We start from the raw sequence: 19,270 nt of genomic DNA, 5'->3' as shown, positions 1-19,270 counted from the left end.
GTGGAGGCATACAAAGTCGCTAAGATGGTTTTCGCTGTTCTTTGCAGAGAATGAATACATGCCTAGGTTATCTCCTGACATGTGTTGCGTTGCTGTTTGTATTGCTTAGAAATAAGCCAAATGACGGCTCACATCTTGAAAAACTTGTAAGCACGACTGAATATTCCAGATATCGTACCTTTAATATTGAGCCCTTCAAGGATCCACAAGTATGCCGGGAGTTCTGGTAAACAGACCAGGAATGTGTAAAGAAACTTGCAAAATAATTTCTGAATTCAAGTTTTTAATAGTTTTAAGCCACATGATATGCCAGAGAGCAATCTTAACATGACAGCGCATTGCACACAATTTGAAAAGCATACACAGTACTTCATGGCAACCACGTCAACAACGATGCCAGATTGAGTTCAAATTCAAGTCAACTTTATTGCCTGTGTACATACATCTACTGATGCCTAGTCTGGACACATCATCAGTGATGTTCCTGGATTCACTGGACGTTTCGGGTCTTTCAACTATCAGACGCCCTCCTCCAGGTGACCCAGCCGGGGTTGATCAAGTCCCGGCTTGTGTCCAGACAGCTAGCTAGCTACCATGACTCCATGGATCTCCTCTTTTGAGCCACAGCCATCTTGAGGCTCTTTCTGCCGCTTCAGTGGTATTGCGGATGGCTCTCCTTTTCCTCTCTCCATCGATGCCTAAACTACAGTAGGCTCTGGCCAAGGAATGGGCTGCAAATCCTCTGCAACCAACCTCCACAGGGAAACACCTTGCTCTCCAACCAGCCAGCTGGCAGTCGCTGACCAGTCCTGCGTACTTGGAGAGCTTCCTCTCAAAGGCTTCTTCCAAGCGATCTTCCCACTGCACTGTCAGCTCCAGCAGCACTGCTTGTTTGGTGGACTCCGATACGAGGACAATGTCAGGTCGTAGGGTGGTAACTGCAATATGGCTGGGGAACTTCAGCTTTTTTTCAAGATCCACCAACAACTGCCAGTCTCTTGCAGATGTCAGGATGCCTGCAGATGATGTTCTGCTGGCCGCGGTAGGCTTGTCCCCAGCTCTGACAAAGGCGATGGTTTTATTGGAGGGGCGGAACTGTTTAGCCCATGCCAGCCCTGCGGTAATGGCTTCCGCGATAGTCTTAAGGACTTGATCATGCCTCCACCTGTACCGTCCATCTCCAAGTGCCCTTGTGCAGCCACCGAGGATGTGTTCCAGGGTTCCTCGCTTGGAGCACAGTGGGCATGCCGGTGTCTCTGCTATGCCCCATGTGTGCAGATTTGACGGGCTTGGGAGCACATCATAAACTGCCTGGATGAGGAATTTAACGCGTTGAGGCTCTGCTTTCCAAAGCTCTGCCCAGGTCACTTTCCTCTCAACTGCGTTCTCCCATCTTGTCCAAGCACCCTGTTGTTTCATTCCCACAGCCTTGCAGGTTCTTGTGTACTCCACTGCTGCTCTCACCTCGTCCTGGACAAGACGTCGCCCCTCCATCCCCTTGGTGTTCAGCTGGGGAGATGGAAAGGATCCTAGCCCAGCTCGACCTCGTGTGACCACTCCAGTTAAGCACCTGTGCCGGAGCCTTGCATCTGCCTCTTCAACCGCTTCCTCTGCCCTCCATTTCCTGCCAGTCCTCACTTGGATCCCAGCCTTAGCCACCTTCGGATCTCTTGAGTCCCTGTATTGAACCACTTCTCTGGCTCTGGTGACCTTAAATTCCTCCTCCAAGGATTTGAAGGGCAGTTGCAGTTTGTTGCTGTTTCCGTAGAGAGCGATGCTGCTCAGGCTCTTTGGAAGTCCTAGCCATCTCCGGAGGTGGCTGCTGACCTTCCTCTCTAAGGTCTCAACTGTCGAGATGGGGACGGAGTAGACCAGGAGGGGCCACAGGTGCACTATGTGCTACATACAACAAATGTCTTGCAACCACAGGAGAGAAGAGCCGCCGCGGCTGTCCGTGCCGCCATCATCAGAACAGTTAACATAAATGACAAAATAATACAACACAACACATAAAGCAGATTTTTTTTCCAAGATGGACCCCCCCCCCCCCCCCCCCGAGTAGGCAGCAAGTGCTCTTAAAGAGTCTTGCTTTTTTGTTGTTTTTGTGTTTTGTTTTGCCACATTGTGTTGTAACGTCGTGTGGACCTGCTGTGGATTGTTTTCAGCATTTTTTGGCCATGACGTTTGTCAAAGGTGAAAAATCTTGGCGGTGGTGCCTTTTCGGCAGCACGCGTGTACCGGCACTGTACCAGCACTGATCTTGATTGGGAGGAATGTCAGCGCCATCCGACTGTTGTTGCTGGACAGCCCTGGGAAGCTTGTGGTTTTGCGCCTGAAATGGGCAGCATTTTTAACAGCCCCGCTTTGTTCGGCGGGAGTGTCGGTGCTGTTGGACAGTCTGCGGCTGGATGGATGGATGGGAAGCTTGTGGAGCCGATGATGAGACAAAAGGAACGAGAGCGCAGATGCGGAACTGGGAGTCGCGGCATGGAATTGAAGCGGATTTACAAGGGCCAGGAGAGGAGGGCCAATCTCTTTGTCATCAATGGACGCTACAGCTTCTTGTTGCTTTCAAACTTAGCTTGTCGCAGACGTGTGCACATTTTCAGCATGACATCTTTGATACACTGGTGGAAGGACACTGATTCTTTCCTCTTTCATCTCTAACTGCTTCAAACAACAACGTGTATGCAGAAAAGGTGGTTAAGATTGGAACAAATGTCTGTCTTATGTGTTGTGTTGTATTATTTTGTCATTTTATGTTGAGTGTTCTTTTGATGGTGGCGTGGCCACCTTTGTCAAATGTTGCACATTTGACAAAGTTTACTTGACAGTCATCAAGTCAGCTTTTATTGTCAAATATGCACTGTGTGTAACATACAGCACAGATGAAATTACTTTCCTCTCTCAACCACAGTGCAAACATGTAGTGCATTGAACACACAGCTAAAATTTACGTTAAAATCCCATAAGACATAAATATGTTAAATAAAAATAAACAAATGGCAACAACAGACAACCAAGGGCAATTGTAATTATTATGCAATTGTCGTGTAATCTTAACCACCTTTTCTGCATTCACTTTGTTGTGTGCAGCAGTTATAGATGAAAGAAGAGAGAATCAAAAAAGGTAATGTACGACAGTAATTGGCACGGGCGAAAACATGACCAGCAGATCATCATTTGAATGCCTCGCGAAGTTCATGATTAAACAATGTTTTTAGTCCTCAAAAACTGAACATCTGCCTTTAATTCGTTGGAAGGGGAGGTGTAGCATCATGCTGGTCTGAATTCAGCAGATAGAGCGGTCACATTGCGTCCTCATCACTCGGACTTGACAAAACTGATCTACGATCAGCCTACGGGGCGATACAAAGCCCGCCCTCTCGCCGTTAACTAGCATCTTTCGGTAACCACATTGATGCACGAAAAATTATATTTTAAACACTGTTTGGAAACAGTTCGGTTTGTTTCGTCTAACGGTTCGGAAGAGGCGACGATATACGGACAAAATAGGTAAGAGAACTCTGGCGCACTCATGCTATGGCTAAGAGCTAAGAGCTGGCGAACTCATTCAAGTTAGACAAAGTTGGCGTTCACGGTTCCTTGTCATGAATTTCAAAATAAGACCAAATGGCGAGGGCGGACACTACATACCTCATGTTTATCAATAGTGTCAAAGACAGAAAATGTTAAAAACACACTATATGCTTAAGGTAATTTGAGTGCATTTCAAATAGTTCTTTATTTGTGTTGCAAATCAAGAATTAAAACGCACTCCAAGCTTTTACCTTGGATGCCTTGCTCACAACATCCGGGTACATTTCTGCCGTCTACTTCTTACTTTGCCCAGTAAACAATTTGGCGGCGGCAAGCATGCGTCGCTGGCGTCCAGAGCAAAACATTTGAAACGTGCCAATTACCAATTAGACTTGATTCGTCCAATTGTACTTGGTGGAGACACATCAAGGCACACGGAGAGCTTTAGCCTGGTTCGCTTGTCTCGCTAGCTGGCTAACGTAACGTTAGCAGTCGCCAGTCGCCCTGTGGCTGCCAACAAACCTGGACGCGGTAAGTCGTCGCCTCGTCGTCCTCCCGGAGATAAAAACATGTTTCGTTCACGCCTTAAGACAGCATCTGCTCAGCGGACGATGTAGTTGTGGGAAAAACTTGCCACAAAACGCCCCCAAAGCGCTTCAACGCTGCGCGCTCCGAGACAAGCGAGTTCACCGGATGTGGAAGTGGTTTTTTCTCGGTGTGTAAAATAGGAAATTTCTCGCTGACTTCCCCCGGAAAACCAACAAGTTTATATCAAACGGTTTCCTGTCCGTCGTACAGGACATGTTTGGAAGTGTTCAAAATGGATGTTGGTGATTTGTAATTGATAAGTGCGAAGGGGAGGGGAGACGTGGCACATGGCGGACTCTTTGCTGGCCACAAGGCGCGTAAAATGGCTCCTCGGCCCGGCGAGAAAAGCTTCGGCTGTGCTAACCGCTCAACATGATTGTCGGACGCCGCCACCCCGCTCGCGTCGTCGGTAACTTTTCTCTTCAAAGTTACTCTCCCGTTTCTGCCATGAAAACTAAACCACCAACACGAATATCTTTTTGAACGCGGTAGTTACGGTTTCTTTCACGCGCAAATGCATGACAAAAACATGTTTTCTTCCTCAAAATTCAAATTCGCATATATGCGACAGTGTTCCACCAGATGGCGCAGTTATTTCTTTTGTTTTTAAATTGGAGCCCGTTTCTCGCGGGACATGGTGTTCGACACCACCACGAGAGTTGAAAATGTGCAAGAATCGAGACTACCAACTAGATTTCCAAACTTGAAACTTCCAACAACAACTTTAACGCCAAAAGTTGTTTAGACATGTCAGAATTACAAACTGCCCTGTTCTTCGACAATGTCGTTCAGCGAGGCGGCTTTATATCAGCCAAGGCAGACTTTTAAAAGTATACTGTATTCTGGTTTACCCTGAGAGTTTTCACATAATTTGTGTCTCCTTCCTCTTACACGATTTACGTTCTGCTGCAGCATCCAGGCAGTGTGCGCGTGTGAGAGAGAGAGAGTGTAGGAGTGAGTGTCACTCTGATTGTACCCGCCCATAAAAACATTGTGTAATACAAAATTCGGATTTTACTGTTCCATTTGATGAAATAATTCTAGCTTTGTATCATTTGATCACTTTGTGCCCATGAAAATTTCTGCAAATGCAGAAAATAAATCTTATGACTAAATCAGATGAAAAAGATATCTTTGACATGTCAGAAATGTGAGGAGACATACCACGTGTGCTCACTTGTGCACAAAGGTAAATGTTAAAAGACAACTAATTATTTGTGGATTTCTACTTCTTACTGAATTGACATCAAAGCATTGAAACCAGTCAAACCTAGAGAACCAAAATGAGGTTGTCAACAATAGCTGTCTCCTGTAATGTCTCCTGCGGGCATTTGAATAGCAGCCTTGCGTTTGTGTGTGTGTGCGTCAGATGTCGCTGGTGGACCTGGGCAAGCGTCTTCTGGAGGCGGCGCGTAAAGGCCTGGACGACGAGGTGAGGAACCTGATGGCCAACGGAGCTCCGTTCACTACCGACTGGGTGAGTGCTCGTCCCGACTGGTCACGCATTTGTCATGAAGCGCGTTAATCCCGTGCAACCCCCCACCATCCGCGCAGCTTGGGACGTCCCCACTGCATCTGGCCGCCCAGCATGGCCACTACTCCACTGCTGACGTCCTGTTGCGAGCGGGCGTCAGTCGTGACGCTCGCACCAAAGTGGACCGGACGCCTCTGCACATGGCCGCCGCCGAGGGGCACACCATCATCGTGGAGCTGCTGGTCAGGGTGAGCGCTTTCGTTCTGACCATGGAGACACACATTCACCAAGTCCTCCTGATATGGCAATTTTGGGGCCCATGACGATACCGATAGAGGTGGCCAAAAATACAATACATTGGCCATTATCTTTAAAAAAAAGAACATTGATACACAGGTGCTATGTATTGTGCATGTACACAAATTCTTAAAATAGCCAATTTAGGATTTAAGACAAAGAAACAGAACACATTTTAAGAGGGATTCATTTAGCAGCACAGCAAGACCTGCCTAGAATTCAAGTGGGATTTCTAGTAATGTCCTATATTCTCTTCAGTAGTCACACTATGCAGAGGATAAAGAGCGTATGACTGTGAGAACTATTGTACACTGTCAATGTATGTGTGAAACCAATTGTGTTGAATCTGTTGCGTATTCGGTTACGTTACTACAGGGTAGATGCTAATTAGCCTTAACATTAGGCTGGTGGGCTGAAAAGCGAAGCTAAGATTATTCAAAAGACACGAGTTTTGAACCCCCCCGCCCCCCCAAAAAATCGCCCGAACGACGGCTTGTTTGTTGAAAATGTCATCAGTCGGGTCACTCGTATGGTGAGGTGCCAGTGGTGAAAGTTGGACTCCTTTCCTCCGCGTCTCACCGTTTTCCTCTCTCGGCTCCAGAGCGGCGCGGACATCAACGCCAAAGACATGCTGAAGATGACGGCGCTGCACTGGGCGGCACAGCACGGCCACCACGGTGTGGTGGAGACGCTAATCAAGCACGGCGCCGACGTACACGCCCTCAGCAAGTTCGACAAAACGCCCTTCGATATCGCCGTCGATATCCAGAACACGGAGCTCATGTTGCTGCTGCAGGTCATCCGCTCGCCTCGTCACGGCTCTCGACTCCCTTACTCACGTCGAGCTTCGGTCATGACCCCCCCCGCCCCCCACCTTTTTTTCCCCACTGTGTGTGTATAGGAGGGCATGCAGAACCAAGTGAACATGAACCAGGTGAGCATGAACGTGGAGTCCAGCAACACCGGCAACCAGCAGCAATTCATCATCCAGGGCATCCCGTCAATACAGGGAGGTGTGGTCAACTTGGCCGACCTGCTCAACAAGGCTGGCACCGGTACACTCTCACACACGCACTCACAAGGTCAGATACCAGTGTGAACCAATTTAGGAATTTTTTTCGAGATACGAGCTGTCCTACGGCTGTTTGGGGATTTTTGCTTCCAAGCAAACGTTTGAGGTACGAGCACGGTACGGTGTCAAAGAACTCGGTTCATCTTACTTCACAACAAGCAGCAGTTTGGCAGTGAAAGACTTTTAGGTGGGGGTTTCTTTTCGACTCAGTAAAGGATTTCACGCTGGGCCAATTTTACTTTCATAGAGAAGACATTCTCAGATTGCTGCAAATTGTAGAAATGTGCAGAAACCGATGGATGGCATTTCCATTCGTTTCAAGGCGGAGAGATGATTTGAGAGAGCAAATTCAGTTTGGCTCTCAAGGGACAACTGTAATCAATCACAAAACCCACAAAATATATGTTGCAGGCATGAAAAATATGGCCCTCTTTTTGTACTGAATGTGATATTGGTTCTTGTTGTCAAAAGTTTTGAGGCGACAGAGTCGGCACCGGCGAGCCCGTGTGACACTTCATTTTGCCTTCCAGGGGAATCTGAAGAAGCCATGGCCGCCAATGCCCTGGACAGCAACATCCAACATGCTGCTGTGGTCAACGAGGGTGGCCAGAGGGTCATTACCATTGTAACTGACCAACATGGCAACCTGCAGACCACCGGGGGGATGTCGCAGCCCTTCTTCGTCACCATGCAGCATGGACAGCAAAGTATGACTCACTCACTCACTCACTCATAGGCTGAAATACATTTGTCGTTGAAGATGGTGTTATAGTAATAAGAACATTACCGTGAATTTGACCAAGGGTGATAGGTGGCGTTGTCATCAATGTGATAATCTTCCTCTATCAAGTTTGTGTTTTTCAATTTTTATTGAGCCAAGGCACATTTCTTTCATTGGAAAAAAAATCCCGCGGCACACCACTAGCTGAAAATGTGAAACAAAAAGCTTATTTGAACAATTATAAGTGTTTTTCAACACTGAAGAATAACATTATAAAACTTTGAATAGGAATCAAATAATCATCAATCAAATATTTTGGAATCTTTCGTATTTATTCTTACTCGGTGTGATAAATGGTTTGGATGAACACAGATCTGATCTCCTGGCAACAATCGATTGAAGACGCACAAAGCTTTTCCTCCACAGCTCTCAGTTTTTCTGTTTTTACAGCAGCTATTTCTTTAGCCGCATCGGGTCCGATCATCTCATTTACATTGGTTTTGCAGGCACAAAGTATCAATTGCCCTGCCACGAGTGGGACTTTTTTTGATTGAGCCACAAGTTCAGCGACATGGTAACTTGCTTTCGGGGCTCTCTCGTTTACCTTTGCGGGTTTTTCTCACGCACGTTGCTTGTTTCTCCGTGTCTTCACACAGGCGAACAATATAACTCCACATTTTTGTTTTGAAGTGAAGCATTAGACAGCCTGACATTAGAGGTTACAGTAGCCAACCTGGAGAAAAAAAGGGTGATACGCCTCACCGGTGACATCTGGTGGTCAGCCAGTTTCATAGCAGCTACAACCCTCAGCGATTTGATGAAATTGATTTGGATTCCGACATGACAGCAATGCATTCAATCTTATTTGTGTCTGTCTAATGATCATCATGTCCATATATAGGTCTTGCAACATTTTGACACAATACCGTCGTTTGGGTTCAATGTCATGTCCTGTTACGCAGTAGATTTAAATAAACATGATTTGGATGGGGCAACAATGGTGGTCGACCGGTTAGTGCGTCGGCCTCACAGTGCAGAGGAACAGGGTTCAATTCCAGCTACAGCTTTCCTGCGTGGAGTTTGCATGTTCTCCCCGTCCCTGTGTGGGTTTTCTCCGGGTAGTCTTGTTTTTCCTTCCGTCCTCCGAAAACATGCACGGAAGGTTAAAGGAACACTCTAAATTGTACCGAAGCGTGAGCGCGAAAGGTTGCCGTCTCCTATCGGCCGTTGACAGCTTCACACGACGCCTAATATTTGAATCCAGTGACGTGATTTCCGGTGCCTTGTTGACGTGCGTGAAGCGTCATCCATCATCAGCGCGTGATCACTGCGATTTCATCCGGGCTTTTGACGCACTGTTCCGTGTAGTCCCATCTCACTCGGCTGACGCGGGCTCCGGAATGTCGGTATAAAAGGTCCCATCTCTACTGTCTGATGTGTTTAGTGCTAGCGGTGCCCGCCAACACCGTGACGGAGGAGGTGGTGACGGAGGAGTCGCAGGCGCCGCCTTCCAGGAAGCGGAAATTGGAGGCGGCCAATAATCACAACGACACAGGAGAGACGGTGAGTGGTGACTTCTTTGATGGATTTTGTATAAAGCGCATTTTTGTTCATCGACAATATCGATGCAGTAACCTGGGTCGCCGATTCCTAACCGCCATGCCGTTAGTGATCATCGGCTGTGCCACGAGAAATTCAACAAGTACACACAATTGGTGCCAAAAGCTTTCTTTCTCGACTGCAAATTATGTTTCTTCGATCATCTATGCATGCCGGGAAAGTACAGAACATTTAGATGGGCTTGGCACTAAATGGCAGAAGGTACAACTGACCTGTTGCCAGTCATGCAGCAGAGGTCGTCATGCGAGTAAATCAGCTTTGTGTTCAATTCGACGTGCCCACAAATCATTTTGTGAGTACACGGAAACAAGATCGTAATTGCTTCAAGTGTCGTTACACCGCATTTTGGCACTTTTCCTGGGCTCGTTCTTTGAGTTTTTTTTTTCCATGTCAAATGTGTGTTTTGGATCAATAAAAGTGTGGAAACATGAGGAGATTCTTCAAAATGGTGCCGAAATGAAAATCCTCAATTCACATTAACGTGGTTTTTTCACACCAAGAATCCATAAGGTGGCTGCAAAGCACTAGTTTGGTCTAAATGGAAACCCTTCAACTTACTTTATATGCAGTTCCTTGACACCACGATGACGGCAAAACACTCCTTTTTTTTTCTTCCCAAAATGAAACTCCGTCACTCACTTGACACCCAAGTTGCCACTAAATGGTGAATGGCACTACTTTTATTGAAATGAAACCACTCACTTCAACACATTTGCTTGACACCAACATGGTGGCAAAACACTACTTTTCTACAAAGGGGGTGCCACAGTAGCGAATGACGGTGGATGGCTTCCCTAAAAAATAAAATGCCAAACCACAAAAGGTGGGGGTTAATTTTCGGGTCATCCAGAAAATGTACCTGCAAGCAAAACTTTTTGTGAGTAGTCCTGATTAATTTGGGATAATTGTAGTGCGGAAGGGGAAATTTTAGTCTAGCGTTTCACTGACTTGTTTGTGATGTGCAGGAGCTGCTGCAGAGGCAGCTGCAGGAGGCCAACAGGAAGGCGCAGGAATACCGACAGCAGCTGATGCGGAAGGAGCAGGAGGCCGAGGAGTACCGCATCAAACTGGAGGCCATGGCCCAGAGTCAGGCGGCCGGCGCCGCCGCCAACGTCAGCCCCGAGGAGGTGGTGGGCGGCGACGAAGACGAGGATGCGGCGGGTGTGGGTGTGGTGGAAGAGGAAGGCCAGATGGTGGTGCTGCAGGAGGGAGGCATCATCATGGAGGGCGACGGGGGCCGCGTCACGCTGGTGGAGACGGGTGGGGAACCTGCTGGGGGGAGGTCCTAACGTAACCCAAACCCCCGAGATAGACTGAACACGGACCGACGTAACACGGCGCCTCGCCGTCCTTCCAGCAGGGGTCATTCTTCATCACACGGGACCGCTTCATGTTCTCTCCGCCTTCCCGTGGTTACTGGTCACCTCTGTTGGGAAATGCTTCTGCGCCTGGGCTTCATTTTCTTTTTGCTAATTTCCAATCAGATTGTGGCTTCTGCGCAATACTTTGGAGACGCGTAACAAGTACCACACTCAACTGGTCGTGGAAAACGTTTCCCATCCGAAGTGGTTGACATTCTTCGTCGTCTTGATTAAAATCTCTAAATATCACATCATCCAAATCGGGTAAATACAAAATTCAGGTAAATGCAAAACTTGCCCTTGACTCTGAAATTTTTAAGCCACAACAACTTATAAGTGAGCGATTTCTTAAACACTCATGAAAACATTTGTAAAGTACACCTTTCAACTTTTTAAGGACAACAAATATTTTAGGGATAAAGGTGCCACACGCGACTCCTGACAAGATTTCCCCACACGAATTACCTCCATCAATTGTTATTCAAACCTTTTTTTTGTTGCATATTTTTGTGCAAAATTGGCAACCAGTAAGACATTGTTGCAGTTTGATGGGGTTGCTCTTGATCAGGGATGTCACTCATTTTTCAAGAATATTGAATTATAATTATTATGACTGTGGAATCTCACAATCATGGAAATTGTCATGCTTGATTTGCTTTCGTGGGCCACAAAAAAATGTGACGGGCCAGATCTTTGACACATGTGCTCTTGATTGTTGGCAGTGAATGTATGCATGGTGAAAATGGAATTAATGATTCGATTTTGTTCTCCCCGGTGTGTTAGTTTTCAAATTTGAATAATCGATCTTGATAGTTGAAATGTGCAGCAGATGCTTCATCTCAACTTTTAAGTTACCAAGAAAAGAAAAACGGAAGCCAAGGGAGCCGAAAGGATCCTTTCTGAACTGGACCCGAACAACATTTAAGTGTGCCATCCTTTATTCCTTCCTCATCTGTCCTGTGAGTCGAGTTTGATATATATATTTTTAAAATAAACTCGGCAACCTTTTTTCAATGTACATATCAAGTAGTATTTAATTCTTGACTATCTGCCAGGTTCACCATCAACCGTTTACATAATCGTTTACTCATCTTTTTGGGAATGTGACCCAATGACTAAGACGCCTTGTTAACGTATTCACCGCAGTGCCTATGTTTAAGTACTTTTTGGAGCAATTTGACAAGATCCGTAAATAAATTCATGCAGGCTGAGCTCGAGTTAGACTGATGGCTCCTTCACCCAATCCGAGAAAGAAGCCGAGCGAGCGCCATTTTAGTGCCGCCCCCTTCCAATTTGTCATCTCTTCTATCGAGTTCAATGACACAAATGGGTATTTCCCTGCATGTCCTCGAGTTTGAAGACATTTCCCTTCAAGGCGGCTCCAATTTGGGCGTTATAAGGCACCAGAGCGGTAATTTGATGAGCAAACAACAAGCGTCCCCACGAGGTCTACGCAGCCAGTCCGTTTGGGACGAGGCCTCCCCGCTCTTTGGATTATGGCAGATCAGCTTCAACTGACACGTTTCCTGTCCAATGGGCGTCGCGCTGGCGAAAGGTAGCCAATCACGTGTCGCAAAAGGCGGGCCCGCCACGGAGGGGGCAGGACGCGAGGTATCATGGAGGATCAGCGAACAAACTGTGGCCATCAGAGACGCGCAGGCGACGCTCTTGTCCCGGGGACTTTCCTCTCACGACACCGCCCAACTGCTCCCTCGTCGCCGACTACATATTTCACAATGGACATGAAGAAGAGGATCATATTGGAGCTGCGGAACCGAGACCCGGCAGAGGTGAGTGGGCACCATTGAGCAACTTGGGGAGGATGAGCGAGGCGAGGGGGAGCCGATCCAACGAGCTGCCCGCTGCGCTTCGCGAAGACCGCAGCGCGCCCGCCAACTTTGCTTTCACACACTTGGCCTCGCGTGCGGTCAGATCGAACGTCGTGGAATTACCGCAACGGCGGTGAAGCGGGACCCCGGGTGAATGGAAACGGCGACGGCGGCTCGGTTCCCTCGGTCCGGTCAGCCGGCCATAAGCCCGCCCCTCCTCCTCCACCCCCAAGCCGCTCGTTCGTCCTTTGCCTCAACACCGACAAAATGGCTCTTTAAGCAACAACTTTTAATCACTCGCTGATAGCCGCGGCAGCAGTTTATTTGTTTAAAAAAATGCAACATCAACATTTGTTATATTTTGGAGCGCGGGGTTCCCTCGCGGAAACACTGCGCGTCAAGCACCACGACGACATTTTCAAGCTGGTTGGAGGCGAACATTTGTGTGCATGTCGTCGACCTAAGAGCTGAAAAAAGTCGATCCCGGAGTACATTATTGTAGTGACCTTTCGGGTACGTGCGTGGCCATTTGGGAGCGCGAGGCGAGGCCAAGGAGGCAAGCCTCCTTTTCCCGACATTTTGATACTCGGGCGAGTGACGCCGCTCGACTCCCAAATGTGGTTTTATTCGACGCACTGGCTATACAAAAAAACAAAGGACTACGACGAGCTACGGCACCGTAGTTTGCCAGAAACGCGACGACCGAGCCCTAACTACTGTAACGAGGACAATCCTGTGCTTCCCCCCTCGGGCGGCTAACGTGACGACGGTAGCGCCTCAAAATGGAGGGACGTTACTCGTCGATGGCGGATTAACGCGCTCCACTTCCGACCGACAAAAGTGCCGCTAGCACATTAGTTGTGCTTCTAGCCTCTCAGTGGCGTCGCCGAGCTTTTGCGAGCGAGTCGTGACTCACGACTCGTGAGCGGCCCGACGTTCGTCTTTTGGCCCACTGTCTCGGTTCGATCGGCGACCTCCGCGTGGCGTCGTCCTCTTTTATGGGGGAGACATTTTGTGTGGTGCGCGTGCGCGCTCGGCGCGGTTATGCAAGTCCAAGATAACGTGGCCCGTGCACGCTCGCACACACACTAATAGGGAAGTCACCGGCAGCACGTGCGCGCACGAGTCAATGCTGCTTGCGCTTCTTGTGTGCGGGCCTGGAACACTAGTGCACCCGCACGCATTCAACAGCAGCAACGCCAAATACAAATGACAAAGCAGTTAGTTTATGACTATAAAATATATACATCTATAAAAGCTTGCACAATACAAATTTTACCGTGCCCTGTAATTTATACTTCCCCTACTTCTTTTGAGGTTTCACTTTTGACATAGAGAAAATACACGCATAACAAATACACAAACGTACAGTATCAGTACTCAAACGTCATTCAGCCCATACCATTGTGCAATTAGAAATTCAGAAATAAAAAAAAGATGTATGCCACCGAAATGCAGTACAATAATGTTAATCTTCCTTGTTTAGCTGTGTATGAATGTGTCACACTGCCCCCTGGTGGTCAAGATGGGCACACCAGAAGGAGGGGAATAATGAATTGAACTGGAGAATGTCTGTCTGTTGTAAATATATGGCACAATTTGTCCAGACATTAAAGGATACTGTGGTTTTTTTGTTTTTTTTTTTAGGTGGCCGAGATGTTGGTGGACAACAGCCCCTCGGAGAGTGGCGAAGTGGAAGGTCTGTCAGACAAGTTTGTCGAGCTGGAGGTCCTCAGTATGATCAACGTGGGTCTAAATTCACTGGCCAAGCTGCCATCGCTGCCCAAACTGCGCAAGGTGACATGCACATCACATGACTTGTATCCGCGTCGCGCCCAACTGTCCTCATCCTGAAGTAGGCCGGAATTCTTGATTGTTGTCTTTCTCACAGTTTTTTTCCCCCCTCTCTCTTTCCCTCTCTCTCTCGATCTGGCTCTCTCAGCTGGAGCTGTGTGACAACAACCTGTCGGGTTCTTTTGAGACCTTGTCGGAAAAATGTCCCAACCTGATCTACCTCAACCTTAGCAGCAACAAGATTAAGGAGCTGAGCAACCTGGAGGCCCTGGTCAGTGCACACCCATCAAATTCCATTGTTGGTTGCCATTTTAGTGTTGTCTGTCTATCATCTATACACGTATATGCATATATAGATTTCATTCCATTAAAAACTCTTATTTGCGATTAATTACGGGATGTCCAAAGTTAACTCATGTTGAATTGCATATTTTGCACCTCCTCTTCTTGCCGTTTATGAAGCTTCATCTTTTCCACTTGAGCTCAGTGCCAATCCAGTATGTTGTCACAGAACTTGATACGACACTGGAAATGTGTCACTCTCAACCGGGACTTGCCTATGATGCCAAAATGCAACTTGTTTGCAGCAAAACCTGAAGAACCTTCAGAGTCTGGACCTGCTGAACTGCGAGATCACGTCGCTGGAGGATTACCGCGACAGTGTGTTCGAGCTCCTGCCTCAGGTCACCTACCTGGACGGCTTCGACCAGGAGGAGAACGAGGCGCCCGATTCGGAGGCCGACGAAGAAGGTGAGCCACGCTGCACCCCGTTGAAAATGTCTGGGGAACTCAAAGACTTTTGTTTGTGTCGCAGATGAGGACGGCGAGGATGGGGCAGGGCCGACCGGCGACTACGATGACGAGGACGACGAGGACGAGGACGGCTCGGAGGGAGGAGAGGTGGGGCTGAGCGTTCGTGGGAAGAGGGCCACGCATCAGGTGGGCAACGCAGGCGTCGGGCCCGCGGCTTGGACGCCCCCCTCCCCCAGCATGCACCTGTGCTCAGGCGGCAGAGAACGAGACTCAGGGGCTCCCTTCAGAATCACTCCCTAGTCACCAAATCAAAATCGCTACAAAGGGAGGAACCATCAAGATCCACTTGTCACTTTGATTCCATTTGGCTATGTCTAACTAAACCCTGCTTCAAAATCTCAATATAGCAATCAGGCAGCGGGAATTGCTGAATGGTCCGGAATCGTTGGCTCATTCCCTGCTCCCAAATTACTGCCTAGCGATTTATAGTGAACTTTAACTGAACTGCCTCGTCCACAAAATCAAAATCTCAATTTCGGGGAGTAGGAAGCAAGCAAAAGAATCTGAAAACAGTCTTGGTATTTCTTTGAGTTGATTTAGCACCATTTCTGAAACCTTTACGAGACTTGCAGGCTCCACATTGGCTCACAAGGTGCCAATCATTGGAGTAAAACCCGCCCCCGGGGGGCCACGCAGCCAATGAGGCTCCTCTAGTCCTCAACTCGATCCGGATTGGTTCCCTAGGAAGTTTTCTCTGCCGCCTTGGACCTTTGACCCCTGAGCTCAACTATGACGAGTCAGATGCACTGAAAGTAAAAGTAGACCTTGTAAAAGTATAGATAGTAGCGGTTGTACATTTACTGCCTAATAAGGATGTTTTGGTGGGCGTGGGGGGAGCGGAGATGCTAAAATGTATCGATGTTATTGTTGTTTGTGTTAGTATTTATTTCAAAGGGGAAAAAAAGTAGCCCTTAATGTGTTGAATAAGTATTGACCGGGAATATCTAAGTATTCGTTCTCAAAGTAATGATCGTTAAAAGCAGAGATGTTCAACACTACTTTTTTCCAGGCGATATCCAATTTGAACTTGACTTTTGAGCTTTTTCTGTTTTACTCGACTGATCCTCACAGCGTTATTAATAATCTTGAGTATTCACTGAAGGCGAGTACTGATATCACCAGTACTTAAGCTACATCCAATTTCAACTAATGCAATGACAGATCGGGAATTAGGACCTTTCTCTCTTGCCGACATGCATGATTTGGTGACGTGTCAAAAGGCTGCGGTGTAGCGCCAACTATTGGTGAGGAGGTCATACCCAGTGTCAGATTTTATTAGTTTTATTAGTATTTTGCCTCCATAAGACCAATACAGAGACTTGGTATGGGGACTCGCCCCTCCCCAGTCAAGTCTTGATTGGTCAAAGTATTGGTGGTAAAAGCTCTGGTGGTCGACATGGTCACGGTGACGTAGACTCCCCAGTAGTGACCTCCTGCGTGTGGACGTCTTAGTGTGTGCGCGCGTGTTCAGTTGTGCACACGCATGCCTTGACCAATGCGCACTTGTGCTCAGGAGGAGGAAGAAGAAGACGACGACGAGGAGGAATATGGTGAGGAGGAGGAAGAGGAAGGTGAGTGGACTGCCTCATTGAGGCATAGGCCTGTCAATCAATCAATAACCTTGTCACCCCAATCACTCTGCCTGTGGTCGCGCAGATGAGCGGGCGGACACTCAGGGACAAAAGAGGAAGAGAGACGTGGAGGACGACAGCGAGGACGACGAAGACGACGAGGAAAACTAGCCGTGCTGTCGTTGCCCGTGTGCGTGCGTTTCCCGTCCTACGCTAGACGTCGCCCCTTCTAGCTCTGCCCACCTCCTTCGAATGGGGTTGCAAAGGGGAAAGCATTTCTCTGGAAATAATCCAAATTTGAAACTTTTCATGGGAATTAATTGGGATTTGAATTGTTTGGTTGGTTGCTTTTCCGTTTTATTTGTTTTTTGGGTGGGTGCGCAACGGCCAATCTAAAAAAAAATTGAAAGCAATCGTTAAAGTACAGTGATCCAAGTTCCCTCCACCCACCACAACAGATTGACAAATTCACCGAATGGTTGGCAAGAAATGTTTTTTTTTCCCCTGTTCAGTCCAAAGCAATGTTGAAGCTATCTTGTGGCATCATTAGGCAATTGCAAAGCATTTCGCTCTTAGCAGCAAGGTTGGGACCCTGTCTCCCGCTAATTGTAGTAACTTGTTGGAGTCGGTATTATGCTCAAATATATTTTAGCCTGTAAGTGTTTCTTATTGTCAGGGGTGGGAGGTGAGGTGTGTCCGCAAATAGCTTTCCGCTTGCCTATACGATTTATACGATTTATATTTACGACCCGATGGACAATTTAGAAATGAGGGTCGACACCCAAGTTTGATTTGATTTTTTTAATAGACAAAATCCGTGCATCTTTTAGTATGACATGTGGCCTGAGCATCAAAACAACTAAGAGCTTCTAAACTAATGATGGACGATACATTTAGGGGGGGGGGAGACCTTGCTGAATCTGTGAATTTGCAAAGGCCGCGCCACAAATATGGGGTGCATATTGAGCCAATCCTCAATTGCGTACATTAAAAGAAATCGTTCTGCTTTGCTGAATCTGTTAATCCCCTTGAAAACTTTGAATCACTTTGCAACCCTACTTCCTGTTTGTCTGCAACCCAGCTGAACTCCACTAGGGTCCGCCACATGCAAGATGGCGGCCACGTTGGCTTTGGGATCTTCTGGAATTTTTGCTGAAGGCATCCAACTAAATTGGGACTGTTCATCGATCCTCGCTTTTGCCCATTAGTGATGACATTGCCAACTTTTAAGGGACACATTATTAAAAAGAAAAAGACTTTTTGAGCACAAAAAGTTATCTGATCGTTGAGGACGTTGATTTTTGTTTTTTCGTTTTTATTTTTCCAACACAAACCAAAGTCGGTGCACTTCAGAGCGCCCCCTTCAGGACTCCTTGTGTTTGTGGATCAGGATCTTCCTCCTCCGTTTTAGCCCGATGATCACATGACTCTCCTGCCCCGCCCACCTTTTAGAAATATGCAGACCACTGTAAGCTCCTCCTTATACTTATTATTCCGTGTGTGTGTGTGTGTTTTATTGTAGCTTTTTACACGCTCGGTGACTTTTTTGTTTGTTTGATTTCTTTTTGGGGGGAGAGGGTGGGTCAAGTGATGTGAAATATTCCAATAAAGTTCAAGTCCGGTCGCTATTAAAACATTGTGGGATAAGGGAAATCAACATTTTTAAACGAATTGATGACAAAGCAATATTTATAGATTTTTACAAAGATAAGGTTGCTTTCTTGTGATCGGCCGATTAATTTAGTTATTACCTTGTCGTTTCTCTCACTGACATCCAAATAAATGTGCGTGCGTTTTTGTGTGTCGGTGTGTGTTTGCCGCTTTGAACATTTATTACAAAAAAAGGATGGAATATTTGTGTACATACGTTTTTACGCTCTTCAGGTCTGATAGAAAATGAAAATAAAGTCATTTAGTTGAGCTCTCCTGTGGCTTTACTGCGACTGGAAAATTCCTCAGGGAGGCGCTCTTGAGCGCGTTCAACACCTAACGTCACACTGGACAGGTCGTTGGCTGATTTGCGGCCTTTTCCAGCTGACTGTCAATCTTGTCAGGTGTCTTCCCGCCCAAGAGGATGTGGAACAACCGCTTGATTCCTAGCCGGCCAATCAGTGACGACAATTTAGTGTCACTGCAGCATTTGACCAATCGGTAGCTTTGCAAGGTGCGCGGCACTTCCTCGTTTAGCCAAACCAAGTACAGTACCGTAAGAATCGCTCTCATTTTGAACGCATTTGTCATTTCGCAAGTGTTTATGGTAAGTGGACAACTTTTGATGTCACAATAGTTGAGCCTAAGTGCCTTGGCCCGTTGAAAAGGAGTGAACTTGCGACATGACGTGAAAGACCAGAAGCTTTCGCGACTCTACCAAATTTCACATTTTAACACAACAAAACATTCACGTTTTAACGTGACACATTTTAGCAGTTCGTTTTTACAGTATTATAGAGTGACTTAGTTTGTTCTAACTTGAGTTGAGAAGGCACAAAAAATGACTGCTGTATTTATGACAAACTCCAGTTGGAAAAAAAATGTCTCATTGAGATACTTTCATACTTTTTACCGTTGTTGTGGACTGGATCTTTATAGC

The 19,270-nt window shown here is 47.1% G+C and overlaps 4 protein-coding genes across 10 annotated transcripts in view; 2 read left to right on the top strand and 2 right to left on the bottom strand.

The window, feature by feature from the left end:
* LOC127604114 (H-2 class I histocompatibility antigen, D-D alpha chain-like) overlaps positions 1 to 12,919 on the bottom strand; it is a 190,500-nt gene extending 177,581 nt beyond the window's left edge. Inside the window, exon 1 of the mRNA XM_052070991.1 lies at positions 12,908 to 12,919. The gene's annotated coding sequence lies outside the window, so the exon portion shown is untranslated. The remainder of the gene's footprint in view (positions 1 to 12,907) is intronic.
* On the bottom strand, positions 264 to 3,824 carry LOC127604984 (uncharacterized). Its single transcript, XM_052072441.1, has 2 exons — positions 3,792 to 3,824; positions 264 to 1,899 (listed from the first exon to the last, which is right to left on the bottom strand). Exons 1-2 carry the CDS (start codon positions 3,822 to 3,824, stop codon positions 586 to 588), a joined length of 1,347 nt encoding a protein of 448 aa, XP_051928401.1. The 3' UTR covers positions 264 to 585.
* Positions 3,348 to 11,691, top strand: gabpb2a (GA binding protein transcription factor subunit beta 2a). 3 transcript variants are annotated; one of them, XM_052071211.1, is made up of 8 exons: positions 3,348 to 3,516; positions 5,498 to 5,605; positions 5,683 to 5,850; positions 6,501 to 6,695; positions 6,801 to 6,954; positions 7,502 to 7,678; positions 9,137 to 9,255; positions 10,278 to 11,691. In XM_052071211.1, the coding sequence occupies exons 2-8, from the start codon at positions 5,498 to 5,500 to the stop codon at positions 10,599 to 10,601; spliced, it is 1,245 nt and encodes a 414-aa protein (XP_051927171.1). In that variant the 5' UTR covers positions 3,348 to 3,516; the 3' UTR covers positions 10,602 to 11,691. The 3 variants fall into 3 exon arrangements, with proteins under 3 accessions (XP_051927171.1, XP_051927168.1, XP_051927170.1); XM_052071208.1 differs by lacking the exon at positions 3,348 to 3,516 and adding an exon at positions 3,729 to 4,071; XM_052071210.1 differs by lacking the exon at positions 3,348 to 3,516 and adding an exon at positions 4,295 to 4,537.
* Positions 12,215 to 18,600, top strand: anp32e (acidic (leucine-rich) nuclear phosphoprotein 32 family, member E). 5 transcript variants are annotated; one of them, XM_052071272.1, is made up of 8 exons: positions 12,215 to 12,463; positions 14,150 to 14,299; positions 14,445 to 14,567; positions 14,884 to 15,046; positions 15,111 to 15,235; positions 16,623 to 16,680; positions 16,766 to 16,870; positions 17,762 to 18,600. In XM_052071272.1, exons 1-7 carry the CDS (start codon positions 12,290 to 12,292, stop codon positions 16,849 to 16,851), a joined length of 879 nt encoding a protein of 292 aa, XP_051927232.1. In that variant the 5' UTR covers positions 12,215 to 12,289; the 3' UTR covers positions 16,852 to 16,870; positions 17,762 to 18,600. The 5 variants fall into 5 exon arrangements, with proteins under 5 accessions (XP_051927232.1, XP_051927231.1, XP_051927234.1 ...); XM_052071271.1 differs by having other exon boundaries at positions 12,234 to 12,463; positions 16,766 to 18,600; XM_052071274.1 differs by having other exon boundaries at positions 12,238 to 12,463; positions 15,111 to 15,196; positions 16,766 to 18,600.
* The last annotated feature ends 670 nt before the right edge of the window (positions 18,601 to 19,270 follow it).

This window comes from Hippocampus zosterae, chromosome 7 (genome assembly GCF_025434085.1).
Source record: "Hippocampus zosterae strain Florida chromosome 7, ASM2543408v3, whole genome shotgun sequence".
Lineage (NCBI taxonomy): Eukaryota > Metazoa > Chordata > Actinopteri > Syngnathiformes > Syngnathidae > Hippocampus > Hippocampus zosterae.
The sequence above is the reverse complement of the archived record's forward strand: the minus strand, read 5'-3'. Positions and strand labels throughout refer to the sequence as shown.

Excerpts from the sequence above, each read along its gene's own strand:
- gabpb2a (XM_052071211.1), top strand. The coding sequence starts at position 5,498 with ATGTCGCTGGTGGACCTGGGCAAGCGTCTTCTGGAGGCGGCGCGTAAA. Across the intron at positions 5,606-5,682 it reads CTCCGTTCACTACCGACTGG|CTTGGGACGTCCCCACTGCA; the intron begins GTGAGTGCTCGT and ends CCATCCGCGCAG. Across the intron at positions 6,955-7,501 it reads GCTCAACAAGGCTGGCACCG|GGGAATCTGAAGAAGCCATG; the intron begins GTACACTCTCAC and ends TTTGCCTTCCAG.
- LOC127604984 (XM_052072441.1), bottom strand. The coding sequence starts at position 3,824 with ATGTACCCGGATGTTGTGAGCAAGGCATCCAAG. Across the intron at positions 1,900-3,791 it reads TTGTGAGCAAGGCATCCAAG|CACATAGTGCACCTGTGGCC; the intron begins GTAAAAGCTTGG and ends TGTTGTATGTAG.
- anp32e (XM_052071272.1), top strand. The coding sequence starts at position 12,290 with ATGGAGGATCAGCGAACAAACTGTGGCCATCAGAGACGCGCAGGCGAC. Across the intron at positions 12,464-14,149 it reads GGAACCGAGACCCGGCAGAG|GTGGCCGAGATGTTGGTGGA; the intron begins GTGAGTGGGCAC and ends TTTTTTTTTTAG. Across the intron at positions 14,300-14,444 it reads CGCTGCCCAAACTGCGCAAG|CTGGAGCTGTGTGACAACAA; the intron begins GTGACATGCACA and ends TGGCTCTCTCAG.